At 39.3% G+C, this 18,029-nt stretch overlaps 1 protein-coding gene across 1 annotated transcript; it reads left to right on the forward strand.

Moving 5' to 3' along the window:
* Nucleotides 1-274: 274 nt before the first annotated feature.
* On the forward strand, nucleotides 275-18,029 carry LOC139147851 (protein crumbs-like). Its single transcript, XM_070719065.1, has 9 exons — nucleotides 275-545; nucleotides 6,779-6,970; nucleotides 10,253-10,441; nucleotides 10,997-11,167; nucleotides 11,734-12,141; nucleotides 13,486-13,836; nucleotides 14,111-14,380; nucleotides 15,153-15,410; nucleotides 16,108-18,029. Exons 1-9 carry the CDS (start codon nucleotides 458-460, stop codon nucleotides 16,350-16,352), a joined length of 2,172 nt encoding a protein of 723 aa, XP_070575166.1. The 5' UTR covers nucleotides 275-457; the 3' UTR covers nucleotides 16,353-18,029.

An 18,029-nucleotide genomic window follows, 5' to 3' on the forward strand; every position in this document is an offset into this window, starting at 1 on the left:
TCATAATTGAATACATCAATTATTGTCTCCAGGAATCCGGCGTTCGATTTCAATATAACGTGGCCGAAGCAAAAACTTTAATTACTTCAGAGGAAAACCCAGCCCGTACACCCACTTGATTTCACTCAGTAAGCGCAATCAACAGGTAGTCGATTCGTGCTTGTAAGTGGGTACCTTGCTCCCAACGCCGCTTTGTTATGCAAATTTTCTGTACGACTTGTGGCTACCAGCGTCTACCCTTCCATATATGAGAGCTCACAGTCATACGAAAAATATGCAGCGCCCTCGTGACCCATTGAAAAGTGTGGTGAAACGTCACTGGCATCAAATAGAGTGTCACCTGGGAGAGACAAATAAAAAACGAGTGGATGGAACAAAGTAACGACACGGCTGGCTAACGATCAGTGTCATTTAATGGGATCCCGCAGTAGTCTGTCACAGTGAGGCGGCTATAGTCATGGCCGGTGTCAGGGTTAGGAGTGCTGTACGTGTGTTTCTGGTCTGCGCGCTCTCCTGTTGCCCGTTACTGCAGTTTACCTTGGCAGGTATGTCAATTGTAATTTCATATTTGTCTGTGTGAACATGTATGTATGTATGTATGTATGTATGTATGTATGTATGTATGTATGTATGTATGTATGTATGTATGTATGTATGTATGTATGTATGTATGTATGTATGTATGTATGTATGTATGTATGTATGTATGTATGTATGATTATATGTGTGTACTTCTGTTTCACCCTATTCGACAAAATATTTGACGAAAGCACTCTCTGAAGAGAGCGCTTTCGTCAAACACCTTTGCATAATTTCCGGTCTGATCGAATTGTGCGTCACGGTGATACTAGAGAATTACGTTTTATTGCACATATTGCTATCCCTCACATACGTAAGTAAGCCATACAAGTTACGAAATGTGATATCTCTCTTTTCAAATTTTTTAAAAACAATTTCTGAAGAAAAATATCGATCAGACCAATTCTCCCTGCCCTATTTAATGTTATTGATCCCATCAAGTCATACAGCCGCAAAGCGGAGGCCGTGAACAACCAAGTGCTTAACTACATTACTGCCTGTAATATTCAAGGCGAATTTTAACTCCATGTTTCACAACCAGCGAGTCTAACTAATCCCTGCACACATTTACATGGCGGCCTTGCGCCCACTCGCCTGGTAAAGCTGCGGTGAAAGTTATAAATACCGGGTGTGGTCCCGTTTTACAGACTAACGCTTCAAGTATCAATGTTGGCAGGTGTGGACGCTATTGTTACGCGTTTTATCTACGCACACCTCTCGAAATATTTTGTCATGTTCATAAAACACGTCCTGTATTGTTTCATTCTATTGGTCCAATAATTTGGTATTATCCAGGTTTTTAAGCTTTTTAACGCAGGCACAAGAATCATCAAAAAGTTGTCCTTGACCTCATTCCATGCAAAGTAACAATGGTGTTTAATTCCGAATTTAAACATCACTGCGTTAGGTACTGCGAGCAACAGACGTTGGAGAACTTGAAACGTTATTTCAAACATCACCTTGAACTGGTTTTACAGAAAAATTTCGATCCGCAAATGTATGACATTGCATTTATTACATACTATATACATATCCATGTATTTCTTGCCGGTAGAAACGCATTAATTTTGCAAAACATTGTACACTTCACCGGGTCAGACCAATTAACTAAATGGTAAAGTCAACACGCAGACCATGGAATTACAAGGCACAAAGATTCCGATGAGTAATCGATCGTTTACATATGCATCGGGCGATATTTTTCAGCGTTAAAATCTTACGGCAATAAAAAAATCAAACAATTGATTCATTAACAAAGATACACTGTAGGGATGTGAAATCGAGGAGCGACCTGAGAGGCAGAGACAGAGAGACAGAGAGACAGGGACAGTGACAGCGAAGACAGCGGTTTGTTTTATTTGTCGTTAAAATCATTCAAGTTTGGAGCTGATCGGAGACATTCTCTTCAAGTTGAGTATATGAAGTGAAACTCAATGTAACAACAGCCAATTCATGGTGTGACGGACTTTCCGTGACGTCATCCCTGTAAAATCTACTTGGTATTGTATGTCACACACTTGTAGTGACACAGTACGAGTCTTGCTTGTTGAAGCTTTTGTGCTACGACTTACAGTATCATATATTTACATTTTCACTGTTTGTACTTCTTCGCCATCCAAGGACTTTCGAAATTCAACACAATTTGCAATCGACAAGGAGGCATGTTTTCAACTCTTTTTATGAGTACATGGGAATTTGTTTGCAAGTGGGCTTCTCTCGAATTCTCCAAGCTCCCTGAAAGTGTCAAGAGGATGTCTTTCTGCAGTCACTGTACTAGGTAACAGCTTGAGTCAGCGAGCTGAAGAACACTGAGCCACGAGGTAGAAGTGAGACTTGCGCCATTTCCTAGCCAGGAGAGTTAGTTTTTAACAAACTCTCACATATGTCTTGCCTTGATAGCAATCCACTGTCATCTTAGTTACTTATAAGTGATACTTTCACTAATGCTGCTGTGAGCAACTTCATCGTCTCCTAAGGCCGAGAAAAATACAAAGTTTATTTCTCATCCTTGCGCGTCAATTCAGACCCGCCTCGTCAACCTTTTTTCTGCTTACGAGGAAATAAAAATAAACGCAAAAATGCGCGACGATAGTGCATAACACAGTACTGCATAAAACAGAACCGTAAACAAAATAATTGTCACTAACATTCCATTCAGAACTGTACACATGTCACTTTTATACCACGATGTCAAAACTGTGCATTGCTGCACTAAAAGTCAAACCGCAGAACTGTTGCTATACAAAAATAATAAAGCAACACTGTGCATTTATCTGTGCATGCATTCCTTTGCTGTTTTCATGTTTTTTTCTGCGTTCTTGTCACCGCATCATTTTTGAAATATGTCTAGGATGAGAAACAAATGTTTATTTTCTTGGCCTAACCCTAACAGACGGTTTACGACACGACGATTCGCATTCACAGAAAACAAATATCATATTGCATACAAGTTTTGTAGCTTAAATTATCTGTTCTGATATAGATTAATGAAATAAACCTTCTACACATGTTTTTCCTTTACAATTAACTTTGAAATCGACTCAGTTACTTATTCGATGCGCACGCCATTGTGTCAGTTGTGTCCTGATAGTCCCGCCACCGCCCGCCCTCTATTGTCTTCTTCGTTCACGATTTCCTCATACCAGAATTGTTAGGTGTGATCCTTTGGGTAACACAAAGTCCGAACAGGAAAGTTTTGAATGTTCCCCTCAAACTTTCCTCAGGGAAACTTCAAAGCGCCCTCTTTCACGATCAAGAATACAAATAAAGGATCAGTTCAAAGCTTTGGATTAGAGAAACAAATACCTGCTAAACCTTCCATTAGGCGCTTAAAATAAAATTCCTTGTTTGCCATCGGCGTGCTGGTAGGTGTTCAGAGAATTTTAAGAAAACAATCACAATGTTAAGACTATTAAAAATGAAAATATTATTTTTTCAAAGGAAACCAAATAAAAGTCGAGCTTATGTTAATACACTTGTGTTTTTTGTCTGTGTTTGTTTTTTCTCTGGCTGGCTGGTAGATTTTAGCTCATATTTGGTATGTATATAAATACCAAAAAGAGCTTATATGGTGAGTCAGTGGCGTCTGTATGTCTGTGTGTATGTCTGTCTATATGTCTGTATGTATGTATGTATGTATGTATGTCTGTCTGTATGTATGTATGTATGTATGTATGTATGTATGTATGTATGTATGTATGTATGTATGTATGTATGTATGTATGTATGTATGTATGTATGTATGTATGTATGTATGTATGTATGTATGTATGTATGTATGTATGTATGTATATGTATGTATGTCCGTCACACGCAAAGCTCCCAAACCGCCACAACTACCATCTCAGTATTTGCTGTACAGGCAGACCCAGGGGTTGAGATGTGACGTTGTTCAAATGAACATGTCATATGCAAATGAGGTAAGAAAAGGGGGAAATCCTGCAAATGTGCGGGAGTGGTGGCAGTAACTGAAACAGATTATGAGTCATTTCCTGTCATTGTTCATGAACTGTTACATATTAACAGACCTGCTGAAACTAAGAGGGACTAGCTGTGTTGAAAAGCATTCTCTGCTATGCATGTTGCTAAAGTTAACCTCCAATACAGTAAAGTTTCAGACCTTATTTACTTTTGTCATTCTTGTTTTTCTGGTTTAAATATTTCTTGAATGGACCGATTCAAACCAAATATGAGCACACTGTCCTTGACGGTATTTTTTTCAAATCCAAAGACAGCAAACAAAGAATTTTCTTTAAACGACCTTATTTGAAATTTATTCAGAAATTCAAAATGGCCGTGATGCACTCCTTCAAATATGTGGCGGAAAAATAAATTTCCGATTTCACAATAACAAGACGATTTAAACTTCGTTTTCACCACAAGTTTCAAAATGAGTCCTTACAAGCAGTCACAGATCAGAAAGTATTGTGAAAATTTGGTTGTCTCGAAAACTGTCCCTGTAGTGTATTTTACTTGAACAGACGTTATACTGAAGATAGATGCACGTGATAAGGAAAACGGGAGAGCGTCACTGTCAGTCACGTGGTGAGGGGAACTCTCTAGAGGGCTCTTTAATAGGGATATTCCTAACACCCTATTTTAGAAATTGTCCCTGCAAAGGCATTTAGCTGTTTTGAGGATCATTAAAACACTTGAATTCTTCCACTCCGATATATCATTATCAGAAAGAGTTGATAGTAGTGAATATCTGCTTCCCTTTTTTTGCTTCTGTTGCAATGACAGCTCTTTTGGCAACATCTACACGCCCTTGGGTGGGTCGTGGTGGGAAGTGAAAGTGCGGTGACTACAAATGTAATTGTGTCCCGGAGTTCGGGTTTTTTTTGACAGATTTAAACACTGCGCTTTCGTTGACGTGTACGCGCTCTTTCATTGTCGACCGATTTACGACATGTCACAATTTGACGCATCGTTAATATGACGCTGTTTATAGAAACATCTTTTAAGGATATCTCTCCATTATTTACGAAATACACCTGTAGATATCGCTACACCTTTACGGAAACTGGTATTTTTAAGAGTCAATTGCTGTAACTTTAAAAATATGTTCATCACTTTTGTTCAGAATCTGTACTAAAATACACTTTGGTTTTTTCTGCTCTCAAAAGTGAGTTAAAAACAAACCCCTAATCTAGCCAAAACGATGCATCGAGTACATCTTGTAAATTAAATCCTAGTCTAATAGAGTTCAACAAAAGTGAAACACGGTCTTTCGAATTTTAAGTTTTTGATGCAAATATGCAGAAATTAAAAATACCCGACCTTTCTAATAGGAGAACTGGTAGAAAACTAACACTTGAATTCACGAAGCAATTCCTATATAGATTTTAGAACGCATTTCATGAGAATTCCCTCTATTTATTTTAATCAACAATAGGTTGCTGTCAAAATCGTCCATCTTGTGTAAAATAGTCCGCGATGACAAATATTTATTTAGTTCATTATATTTGTTGATGCATCACGGCTTCTTCATAATGCTGGTATGTACGTGTACTACGTTGATTGCAGTGAACCGAACCAGATGGTTAATCCAAACGAACCGTTCCTTGTAAATATATGTGTGCACTTTCATCACACACCGATTCTTTAATTTTGTAGCATTTTGTATATTCAGACCTTGACGTTGATGTGCCGTTCACTGTCAGCTTTGTGATCGGCCAAGCTTGTGCTTACAACAAAATATTCAACAAATACGGCATGGACAGGAAATTGTGCTCACAGCGTCGACTTGCAGTACCAACCGGAGCTCAGAGTCAGGGGTGACATGTATGAAGCTCGATTGGAAATTTCAGTTTTCTAGCGTATAATACGGAGCGCACAGAATCCAGAATAGTTCAGCGAACGTTACCATGAATATCTTTGATATTCATTCCCAAGTTTTGTCGAAGTTGACAAAGAAGAACGTTAACTGCCTGCTTTAGGGGCGAAGGTGGTTAGAACTAGCCTATGAAACGGCTGACCTGCCATGACCTTGGATGAATTCAGAATGTTGAATGATGGAAAGCACAAAGGGCCTGTATTCGATCTCTTTTGTTGATGTATTGAACAAAAGACACAAGTCAAATGGGGGCGCTCAATTCTTTTCATCGAGACAATGGACACGACTCGACTTGGTAGTCGTGCATCGTCTTTTGAGTTAGGCATTAAAGGTATACGAACAGGAACGTAGCGCAGTTGTCTAAAGGCAAACGTGGACGGCAAAGGAGGCTACTATTTTAAACTGTTCGGAAATTTGTCGATAAAAACGTCAACAGTGTTTCCATATCTTAGATGGCGTAGTGACCGTAACTTTGACATCGAGTTTAAACTGGGGTTTCTGTCCAACTTTTCACCGACATTTTTCTTACTCGACTCGGTTAACAGCACGTCTGTACACCCAGTATTTGGCGTGTCAACACAGATTTTAATTGTGAGCTGGAACTCTTTTTAAATGACCGCTGAAACTATGTCACGCAACCATAGGGATTCATATACAGGGGGTGCTGACATGGCAAAGATATTCATAAATTCTGGGTCAACATCCTGAAAGGAGTTGGCCGGAAAATAACTTGACACCGACAGCCTACGACCGACCCTCCCCCGCCCACAAAAAGCTGTTAAACTCAGTTATGGCACGTGTTTATGCACCCAACAATTATACATACATTACTCAACGTTGTAAAACTTTCTTACTTTCTTTCAGATTGTGATGTGACTGCAGCACCCCCTGAAAATGGTTATTTCATTGGCAATCCCGCTAGCGTAGTGACGAGCGACTTACTTCGAATAGAGTGCAATGAAAACTATACATTAGCCGGCACCAATGCTTTTTACTGTGCAGGAACAACTGGTTTTATACCTTCCCCGTTGGAAAGTAATCTACCAAAGTGCCATGGTAAGCATTTTCTAATCTTCACATTGACATAGAGTAGTGGTAGTCTCTGTCTGTCTGTCTGTCTGTCTGTCTGTCTGTCTGTCTCTCTCTCTCTCTCTCTCTCTCTCTGTCTCTCTGTCTGTCTCTCTCTCTCTCTCTCTCTCTCTCTCTCTCTCTCTTCTCTCTCTCTCTCTCTCTCTCTCTCTCTCTCTCTCTCTCTCTCTGTCCCTCCCGAACTTACAGATGTCTCATCAAGGATTTAATGTGCTCAATGCAAAAACACAATAGCATAAAAGTGTATATATACATACATATATATATATATATATATATATATATATATATATATATATATATATATACATATACATACATACATACACACATACACACACACATACCTACATACATACATACATACATACATACATACATACATACATACATACATACATACATACATACATACATACATACATACATACATACATACATACATACATACATACATACATACATACATACATACATACATACATACATACATACATACATACATACATACATACACTACCAAGGACCAAGTGAGCCTAGTAAGCCTACTTTGTACTTGGAGTAATAATAATATATATATATATATATATATATATATATATATATATATATATATATAGTATGTATGTGTGTGTGTGCGTTTGTGTGTTTGCATGTGTGTGTAGTTATGTTATTTACAATATATCATACATAAAACACTTCATATTGTGTTTATAATCCCGACAAATTAATTGAGTTGACGATCTGGTAATAATAATGTTATTGGTGATTTCTGTTAATTTATGTGTCGGATACATTGAAGACCGACAGTTCTGATGGCTGACAAATTAATAAATGACTCCAATGATCAACAAAAAGGAATTACCTTCATCAGCGTATTAACATCAAAACATCGTGACGGGAGCAGATTAAAGGGACAAAGTCGGCCATTTTTCATGAATTTCGTTTGATGTGAGATACTACTTATATCGTTTGACATGTTGAAAGGTACTGAATGAATGGGTGACCATGCATATATTCGACCCCGGTTATAGACACAACCATCGCGAAAATGAATACATTGTCATGGCCATTAATTCATTTTCGCGATGGTTTCATTGATCGTGTCTAAAACCTGGGTCGAATATATGCATGGTTACCAATTCATTCAGTGTCTTTCAACATGTCAAACAATATATATATTATCTTGTATCAAAGAAAATTCATGAAAAATGGCCGACTTTGTCCCTTTAACAAACTGAATTTACAACGAGAACCATACACTATACGAGAACAAAGTTGCCGGAAAATTGATTAAAAATTACTGTTAAATGTTTTTCAAAACACGCCAAAAGTTTGAAATATACCTTCATATCTTTTCGGATAGCCAAGCAGAAGCCTAGAATTTAAGTTTTATTAAAAATAATTTAGTGGACCTATGCAAAATGATATCGGAGGCTGTTTACACATGACAATTAATAGCGTCGAAGATCTTTAACAATATATTAAATTTCATTTCCTGACATGGGTTCATTAGCCCCGAAGGCTTGATCTTATGAATAATTTACAAGTAGCTCTTTATCAGCGAGTCAGATAAAGCTAACGAGAATTGATCAGCTCTTTAACGAGCGAGAATCCATAATTTTTTTTTGTTGGAATCTACCTTTCGTGTAAGAGAAGGGATTAAAATTTTCAGCGTGAGACTAAATGCTTCAGTGAATCCTCGTGATCTATCTGAAGTTGAATTTCGTGAAATGATTGCCGAGAAAATCTTCAGCAGGACTGCAAAATACTGGGCCCACTCTAAGCTGTAGTACAATTCGACTTCGTCTGTCACAGTGGGAGAATATGTGTGTCCGTCCACGATCATAGACACCCTGATCAGACAAGTACTGATACCATTAGGAGAACGAAGGACGTGACCCTGTGCCTACCTTCTCTTGAATTTCCAAACCTCTTACCGGACTGAATGACCATGTCAACCCTCGAAATTTCAACATCTACTCTGAAATGTGGAATATGGAAATTAGAACTTGAAATCGTTCGTCTCTGTTGGTGCACATGGAAACATGTATCACTAATAGGTAATACGCATGCGGGGTAACTAGAATCCCAACATGCATTTCTACTATACGACATCATGCCTGTCGTTCCATGGCTATTTTCTCAAAAAACAAAGAAGTTTGCTTTCAGGAAGAATACCACAGGAAAGACTTCACCGAAAGAAGCTTGAGCACCGATTTTCACAATTTTCAACAATCTAGCCACTTCTGTCTCTTCAGCTTATATATATATATAGTGCAAATTGAGCTCGACTTATTTCATCGAAAAAGAATATATAATAGAAATACTATATTTTGCATTCGTTAGTAAACATATTTGATTGAAAAAGCCAGCAAATAGATTACGGTGTTTGTTTTGTCCTTTTTTGAGGGGTTCTTGTAAACTGACTAAAGCCCAACGCCGGTTTGGCTTGGAAGTGTAATAATCTATTGTCACAATGCATCTTACCCTCCTCGTATAGCTGTTCTCAAAACCCTGTATCATACAGTGTTTATGTCCGGGAATACAGAGTACCAATGCTGTCCTTGGCTCTTTGCACGCGACGCTTCTGGTATAACCTTAGACTGCAGACACTGTATTATATACACTTCACAGAGGCAAGATTCTGAGCGCAAAAGATCACTGTTACCATGGTTCCCAATCAAGTTTACCGACCCACTAATCACTTATAAACTCACCGATTAGACAGTAATGAGCCGTGTCCTGTCAATAGAAAATACGGAAAATAAATGTCTCTTAAATTAAAGTGGAACCTCACGACAACGAAAGTATAAGCACAAAATTCTCTGAGCCGTATTGTTGAACCGTTATTAGTGTTTTAGTATGGTCCAAACTCTCTTGTAATTGCCGTTTTTCAATTTTGCGAGACGGCACAATAGAAATATTAACGACACAGTTATTTTTAAAGCATAATATATTTAAATAATCACTCAGATACTTGATATTTCGACATTGCAACAGTATTTAGCACCAGCACATTTTTGCCTGTACTTGTTTTAAAACTATCTGCATATGGTCGCTGGTTATTAAAGATCGATACATTATGCATTAAATGGAAATGCAAACGTAATATGTAAATACTGAAAGCGTCGATTGTTTGAAAGAATAAAACGTCGATGAAAATAGACTGAGGTTTAATGCATGTAATTTATGTAATCATGCTGCATTTTGACGAAACGATAACTACGTCTGTATGTACTTTGACAGAAAACTGTCTACATCCGGGAGTTCCGTCGCTAGGATCCCTTCAACCCGAACCTACCCAGTCGTACGGTACGTACGCCTACAGTGAAGTCGTGGTGTTCACCTGTGACCCGGATACACTCATTGAAGGGTCAACCACGATTACGTGTACCGAGGGAGGACAATGGACCAATAGCAGACCAATCTGTCACCGTGAGTTTACGGTTTAAATATTTCAAAAATGTTGAATAACCCGCCACGATGAAAGCAAAAACTTATTTTTACGAAATGAGAACTGGAAAAATGTTACAGAAATGTTCAATATTTTCAAGGAATTTTGTATTGCGTCATCTTCATGTTAATGTTTTGTAGAATATTAATATACTTATCTACTTTATATACTATGTATATACGTATATCCCAGATATCTCTTGTCATGGAGTTACAACTATATTATGTATTGTGCAAAATTAATGAATGAGCTTTTACAGGTTTTCGGACGGATACTGTTGATGTGATTTAACCATTTCTAATAGTTGAAAGAGTTGCACAATTTCGTCTAGATTTCATTCCTTTATGCCAATTTCACCCTGTTAACAGGGCCAAAAATAAATAAATAAATAAATAAATAAATAAATAATAGATAAATCATAAGTAAATCATAAGTAATAAATTCATTCATTAACTAGCGAGTAACTAAAGAAATGGATGAATAAAAAATAAATTAACAATAGATTGATAAAATACACGAATGCCGTGATATTTCAGAAAACTGTGATGATCCTGGTGCCCCTAAAAACGGTCAACAGAGGCCCGGCGGTACACTCATCCACGGCGGTCAGGTGGGGTTTACCTGTGACGATGGGCGCAGTCCGGTTGGTAGAAATCCCATCACGTGTCAAGATGGAGTCTGGAGTGATCCCCTGCCACACTGCAGCGGTAAAGATGGAGTGGGTTTCTGTGTTCAGGCACCGGTTTGCTTTTAGAATTTTTAGACCTGAACGATTTTAGAGTAGATGTGATTTTAGGGTAGATATGATTTTAGGGTAAATATTGGGAACCGGGATGACAAATACGGCTCTAAAAGAAAGAGGGAAGGTGGTGGCACGACGTCGACTTTCACAATCGCTGAATTGGAAAGGGAATGAACTGAAACAACTTTAGATTGTTCTGTACTTCAATTCAAGTTTTATATGGATGGTCAGGCAAGTGTTACGACTGTCAAGATAAATGTCTCTCATGAGACAGTGTGAGGAGAGACACTTACCTGTCAGTAAATTAATGAATTAACTAAAAGTTTACGCTTGTTGCGTTTTTCGCAAGCATCCACAGATTAAAATATATACCGGGTCACAAGGTGACGGAAAACGCTATTGGCCTGAAATAAAACAGTTGTTCGTATAAAACGGAAAAAAATAAACTGTGACATGCGCAATGAACGACCTAAGCTCTTTAAAGGAGCAGAATCCAATCATGATAAAACAATAAATGTCATTGTTTTCCAGTCGTCATCATAATTGATTTGCAACTCACGGTGACGTCCGGTTCAGATCTGGTAACTGGACGGATAAACAACGCCACCATAAACTTCCAGGCGACTTCGAGTAGCCTCGCTATCGATGTCATCGGAACGGGCCTCTGGAAGATATCCACCTTCACTGTCGATGGGACGGGCACCGCGTACGAGCTGGGCACACCGGAACTGACGTCGGAACAAGAAAATCAACCATTGCCACCTGGCGGCAACCTGTATTTCAATGACATCGAGTACTCGGTTGACGGTGATGCGATACCGTGCACTGACGACATACAAATATGTGCCATGCTGTTTGAAGGCGACTCCGCGAATCCTGACTTTGATTTGGTGAGGTTAGGTGGAGACAATATGACGGCCTGCCAACCAGTGTCTTGCGGTGAGTTCCCACCTTGACTTTTTGAACGATATTGTGACATGATAGTACATTGACTTCATTGTCCTATTTGTTGAAAATGTGTAACAAAATCGTAAAACTACCTGAAACTACAACAAAACATTTGACAAACAATTTATAACTTGTCTTAATTGTTGTCATGTATACAAAAGTTACACTTAGTCACGGTCGATAAAATAATGGCATAATCCGGTTTTGAAATATTCAATTATGTTTAAATTATAGGCAAATATGATTGCAGACATTGTAAGCCAATTGAAAATATGTTACTTCATCTAATATCGTCTGCCGCCATTTCATGTAAAGCACATTCGCCATATTCTGTTCGCGATTACATCTCAAAAATATTGCATTATGTCTACGTCTACAATACTTTCAGTGGGCATCATTTTATTGAACTAACGGTCACGAACACTAACGAGCCAATGCCATCACTCCGTTTCCAGTTTGGTATAACGACGCGAGAGAGATGCCAGCATTGAATATCATCCTATAAAGCAACGACAGGTCTATACAGTTACCGTCTTAAAGGTATACTGTCACCTGTTCCAATTTTGCCACAGTTACCATGGAAAGAGAAAATCTAACCAATAACAGATTTTAAGCGGGTGGCTGCTTTTTAAAAACAGCGCCCTCACATGGGCAGTTTGAATACCAAGGAACGCCTCTTTGACCATAGATGGGCATATTTAGATTTCAGGTGACTGTATACCTTTAATCACCGTTCAACACTATGCCAATACAACGTGTCACTTGAATATTCTGTATCTCCATTAGCTGTAGGTTTTGATGTATTTCCCAATATTCTTGTCCTGCTAGCAAAATATCATTCTTGCTCTACTTCCGACACTGTGTCGAAATGGCCAGCGTTCAACTTGTGGGCAAGGAGATTATGTATTTGCTTCCCACTGTTGATATTTGAAATGTAGTTTAGTCAGAGAAAGATTTCCTCTATCAACAATAACATTGCGTATTAGTATTGTTGACAATCAGTCGTGTTGATAAGACTAAGATTTCGTATTTTAACGTCATTTTTAGAGTAGGGAGAAAAACCACTGTTCTTTGTTTTATAGAACAACAATACCGAAAATGTTGTTGTAGGTTACAGCTATTGAAAGATTAATCCCTGTTTAAACTTTCAATGAAAGTGAACGGCTTTAATCTTGAACCGAAAAATTCACTCACCTCATATGAAACTGTGAGAAAATTGCACAGTTAGTGGGATTAAACAAGGAAGGACGCGCTATCGAACACACAAGTAGTTTTGTTTCTCCTGACTGGCTTGATATCTGTCACTTAACCACTCTCCTCTGTCGCTCCCTGTAGATGTGAATGAGTGTTTAAATGCCAGCAGTTGTCCCTGGCCAAACCAAGAGTGTGAGAATCTCCCGGGGTCCTTCAACTGCTCATGCGTACCGGGTTACCAGGGGGACGACTGCCAAATCCTGATCGACAACTGCGCCTCGAACCCCTGTCAGCACGCGGCACCTTGCAGGAACAGGGTCAATCACTACGTGTGCGAGTGCTGGCCGGGCTATGAGGGCGTCCACTGCGAAAACCAGACCGACTTCTGCAAGAACAGCGTGTGCCAGAACAACGCCACCTGCGAAACCTTGCTCAGTGGTTTTCAGTGTCTCTGTCAACCAGGTTACCAAGGTGACATGTGTGAGAGTACGAGTAAGTAGAGGCAATGTATTTAACTAATTATCGTAAACCAAGTTAGCACGCTCTTAATTTGTTAACAGCTTCTGAATTCGCCAAAATGTGATCAGCGTAATAGCACACATTTCTCGGCATGGTACACCTATTTTACCGTGTTCGCACACATTCCCACTTTAATATGTAAGTGTTATTTACTAAGTTTGAACGCCAATCTGAGGCTTGCAATTATCAATTAGTCGTGCATTTTGTAGGAAAAAACTTAACCTGGCTTTTGTTTCTTCTGCTGCAGTTCCATATTTCACCGAGTGTCCCGCTGGAGAAACGAAGGAGATCATCCTCCCGCCTGGTTCCAGCTCCGTCTTTGTCAATGTAAGCCATTTCGTTGCAGTGGTAGACTGGCTACAGCGCCCTCTAGAAGTTGAAAGCTCTGACCCATCTATAATTTTGCCCGGAGCTGTCGAGTTCTCCGAAGACTTTCAGAGCGGCAAAACGATCACGTTACGGTCCACGGACGACAACGAGAACAGTGCATCGTGCAGCTTTGTCATAAAATTATTAGGTTAGTAAATCAGCAGTAGATTTATTTGTCGAGTGTCACACTGTGTGGGGTCAAGTGAGGGCATTTCGGTCAACATGTAAAATATTACAGGAAAGACCATTTTAAACTCGCATTGTAGATTTACTTCTAAACTAGTAAATGTTGGCTAAATATAAGCACATTGTGTTCGCTTTGCCGAAGGTTTCGTGTTGTAATATTCGAGAAAGAAAAATGTACAGCAACTCAATGAGTTCATTCATTCGATGTTCATAAAAGTCAGCTTTGTTGCATGTGGAGACAGGTGAGCTAAAAATGACAGTAAAACAACATGGAAATAGAAAAAAAGGTTTTTCGAAGTCGGTAAAGAAAAAAAAAGATGACGAAACGTAGAAAACACACACAAACACTGCAAACTATGTTGTACAGCAAGGGTAGACAAGGGGAGTGGTTTTGAAGGCGGGAAGCAATGAGGTCGGAAATGTAAAATAAAGTAGAAAGTTGAAATCTGCAGTGTTCAGGCGATCGTATAACGGTCTGGACCTCCGATAATGTCACCGGATTCACTTTGTTTTTTGGTTTTACTTTATGTAAATCTTTGTCGGGACGTTCAAGTCGCAGGATGATTCATATGAAAACGTGCGATAATGTACAAAATTTACCAATAAAGCATGGGGGTAATTTTATTCCTAACCTAAAAGTGTATGTTTGCTTGGATGAGGATCAGTAATTTCTGCTCTCCATGACGGAAGACTTCAGCGTAGTAACATTTTTTGCTATGGAAAATTGTCTACAGATATGGAAATACCGGAGATACACTGTCCCGAAAACACCACCATCGAAACTTACAAAGAAAGAGATCACGTAACATGGCCACCTGTCGTCGCCACGGACAACGTGGGACTCCATCCAACCGATCCCGTGTCGTACAGTATGCAGAACGGGTCAGAGGTCACAGCGGATGGACGGCCGCATCTGGTGACAGCTTCCGCAAAAGATTCGTCCGAGAACACGGCATCTTGTGATTTCAACGTCACCTTAGTGCGAGTAGAAAGTAAGTCAAGGTCAAGGGATAAGCTCCGATGAAGCCGCCCCATTCGTGTAAAATGGCGGAGGGTATTTACTTTATTCTATCTGTGGGCGTGAGGAGGGTACTGCTTTTTGTCAGTGGGCGGGGAAATGTTTGCTGTTTAGGATTTGAAGCTCTCATTAGTGGAAAGGACAAAGCGTTCGATGAATTGGCAAAATTGAACTTTTGCTATGGGAAAAGAGTGATGCTGAGATCTTGAGATGGACAGGGGCATTAGGGAGTTTTAGGCAGTGGGGAGGGGAGAGGGCCCAGAAAATTGTAGGTGGGAGGGAAACGTTTCAAATTGTGAAGGGCAGTTACGAACAACTTTAACTCCCCCCTCCAAAATAACACTTTCCGCCAAATTCCTTTAACCGCTATATTAACATTTAAAAAACGCTGAAAAAAGCTTTGGTCACAATTTCTGGACAAAGGCTGGTTGACTGCCCCTGTAACTACGTTGATAAATATTCCGATGTTCATGATGTTATTGTCGGAAAAGTCAGCGTCATGGCGGTAGGGGGCGCTGCAGAACAAGTCGATGGTTCCATATTTTTCATGCTGTCCACAAGGGACTATGGCCAGGACATTTACCATGAAGAAGCCAATATCAGCAATATACTTACAGAGTAACTTCATAATATATTTTTAACTTTATTTCCATTTCTCCTACTCAATGTAGAACCGCCGTCGGAGAAGGACGCTTCCATGACAACCATAATTGCGGTATCGGCCGTTGGATCTATCGCCTTCATCTGTATCATAGTCATTATCGGGTTGTTGCTATGTTACCAAAGAAGAGAGCGAAAGAAGAGGAAATACTGGAAGACGATGTCCGGTCAATCAGGCCATCCGACCACCGGGGCAGTCAGAAACAGTCGCGACCCGCTAACTTTCCAAAATGCAGCCTACGAAAAGTCAGACTAACAGGACGGAATCGATATCTTTGAACGTTCCTGTCGACAGGAATGTCTGCGAGAACTCCTTGTGGAAAGCTGGAAACACAAACTGACATAAAGTCGCTTGGCTTTTCGCGGCAGCAGTCACTGGCTGGCCAAGTGTGGGCCAAAGCGTTCGCCCCGACACCCCACGATCAACGCCACAGCCTACAACAAACGCGACAGCTGCTTAAGTTATTCCTTCAATTTAATATATTTTGATATTTATATGCCCACAGACTTGGAGCAAGTCTACTGGAAACGCTAATACTCGGGTAGTGCTGACCAGACTCAACGCTAGATGCAACTTTCATCAACGGAAAAAAATCTACACATATAGTGCCATGCTTATGACTTCGTTCGTCATGCAGATCAATAGTGATACTTTATGAAACTAAGATTTAGACTTTTAAGTCGCACACACGGATAAAGCGAACAGTCAACTCCAACTTATAAGGGAATACTGCCAATCCAAATCCCAAGGTCAAATATCGGTTTTCGATATAATATTAACAGTGACCCTAAATCTTGCCTTTTGCGACTATCTACACCCGACACTATTTTGTCAAAAATGTCGTTTCTTCAAGCATACATATAATTTAGGAGTCATATTATTTCAAATTTTGAATTTTCTATCAACAGTCAGGCACAGAGTTTGCCGAGGCTTCTTGAAATACATGTACTCATTTTCCCGGCAACTCAGCCTAAATCTGCCAGACCGAGACAATGTTGCTGTAGATGAGCAAAGTTATGCACACTTTTGTACATGTTCATGGGTCAGAAGATATGATTAAGTAGAACGATTTTCAACCTCCCTGCCCTACTTCTTGATATCTTGTAAATAGCACCCGTATTTTATTTATGTTCCAATGTTCCTCTAGTGCGTATTCGAGTAAAACAAGTTTTACATTTTTAAAGAATTTCTTACTTTCCTATCGGAGGTCCAAGTAGGCTGATTTTAAAGATATTTTCTTACGTGGCTTGAACAAATTAGGGGTACCGTAAATACTTTTAAATAACTTTGTTTTGGTTTCTCGTCCTACGCTGTTCTTCGGGCTGGCATGGCTCACGTGACTGCACTGTCTCAGGTTAAATTCGTGACGCCAAGCAAAATAAGGCAACGGAGTGCCATTGCACACTTACGTGAGTTACTTCATTGGTTGGGCAAGACTGGAGAGCACTGGGCCCACAAAGAGCATTTGTACAAATCAATATATTCCTAGGGGGTCCAGTTATTTCGTAAAGATATGGTAGGTCCCTCTAAGACAACACAACTGTTGCATTGCAATTCAGATGTGCCCAATACTGGTATTCACAATCACAAAGTCAATATTAACTTAACTAATGATGAACGTTGATAATCATTCCATCTCAAGACTGTTTTTTTTATTGTGCTCCTTTTCAACTTTTATATCAGCATTATGATAGACATAATATTTACGTGATTATTACTACAATATCGATATAATTTGCATTTCTCGAGGGCGCTTTCAATGATGTAAGCGATTTTACGACAGATATGCAAGACATGACACACGACCTCTTTGTACATATTAATTGTAGTGTCTTTTTTATCGATTGCAATTTTTCTTTCTCTTGTTTAAATTTCAGTGCTTTAAAATACTGTGTGATTACCAGTTGAAATAAATTTTACAAATAAGTTAAA

This window comes from Ptychodera flava, chromosome 13 (genome assembly GCF_041260155.1).
Source record: "Ptychodera flava strain L36383 chromosome 13, AS_Pfla_20210202, whole genome shotgun sequence".
NCBI classification, from domain to species: Eukaryota; Metazoa; Hemichordata; class Enteropneusta; family Ptychoderidae; genus Ptychodera; species Ptychodera flava.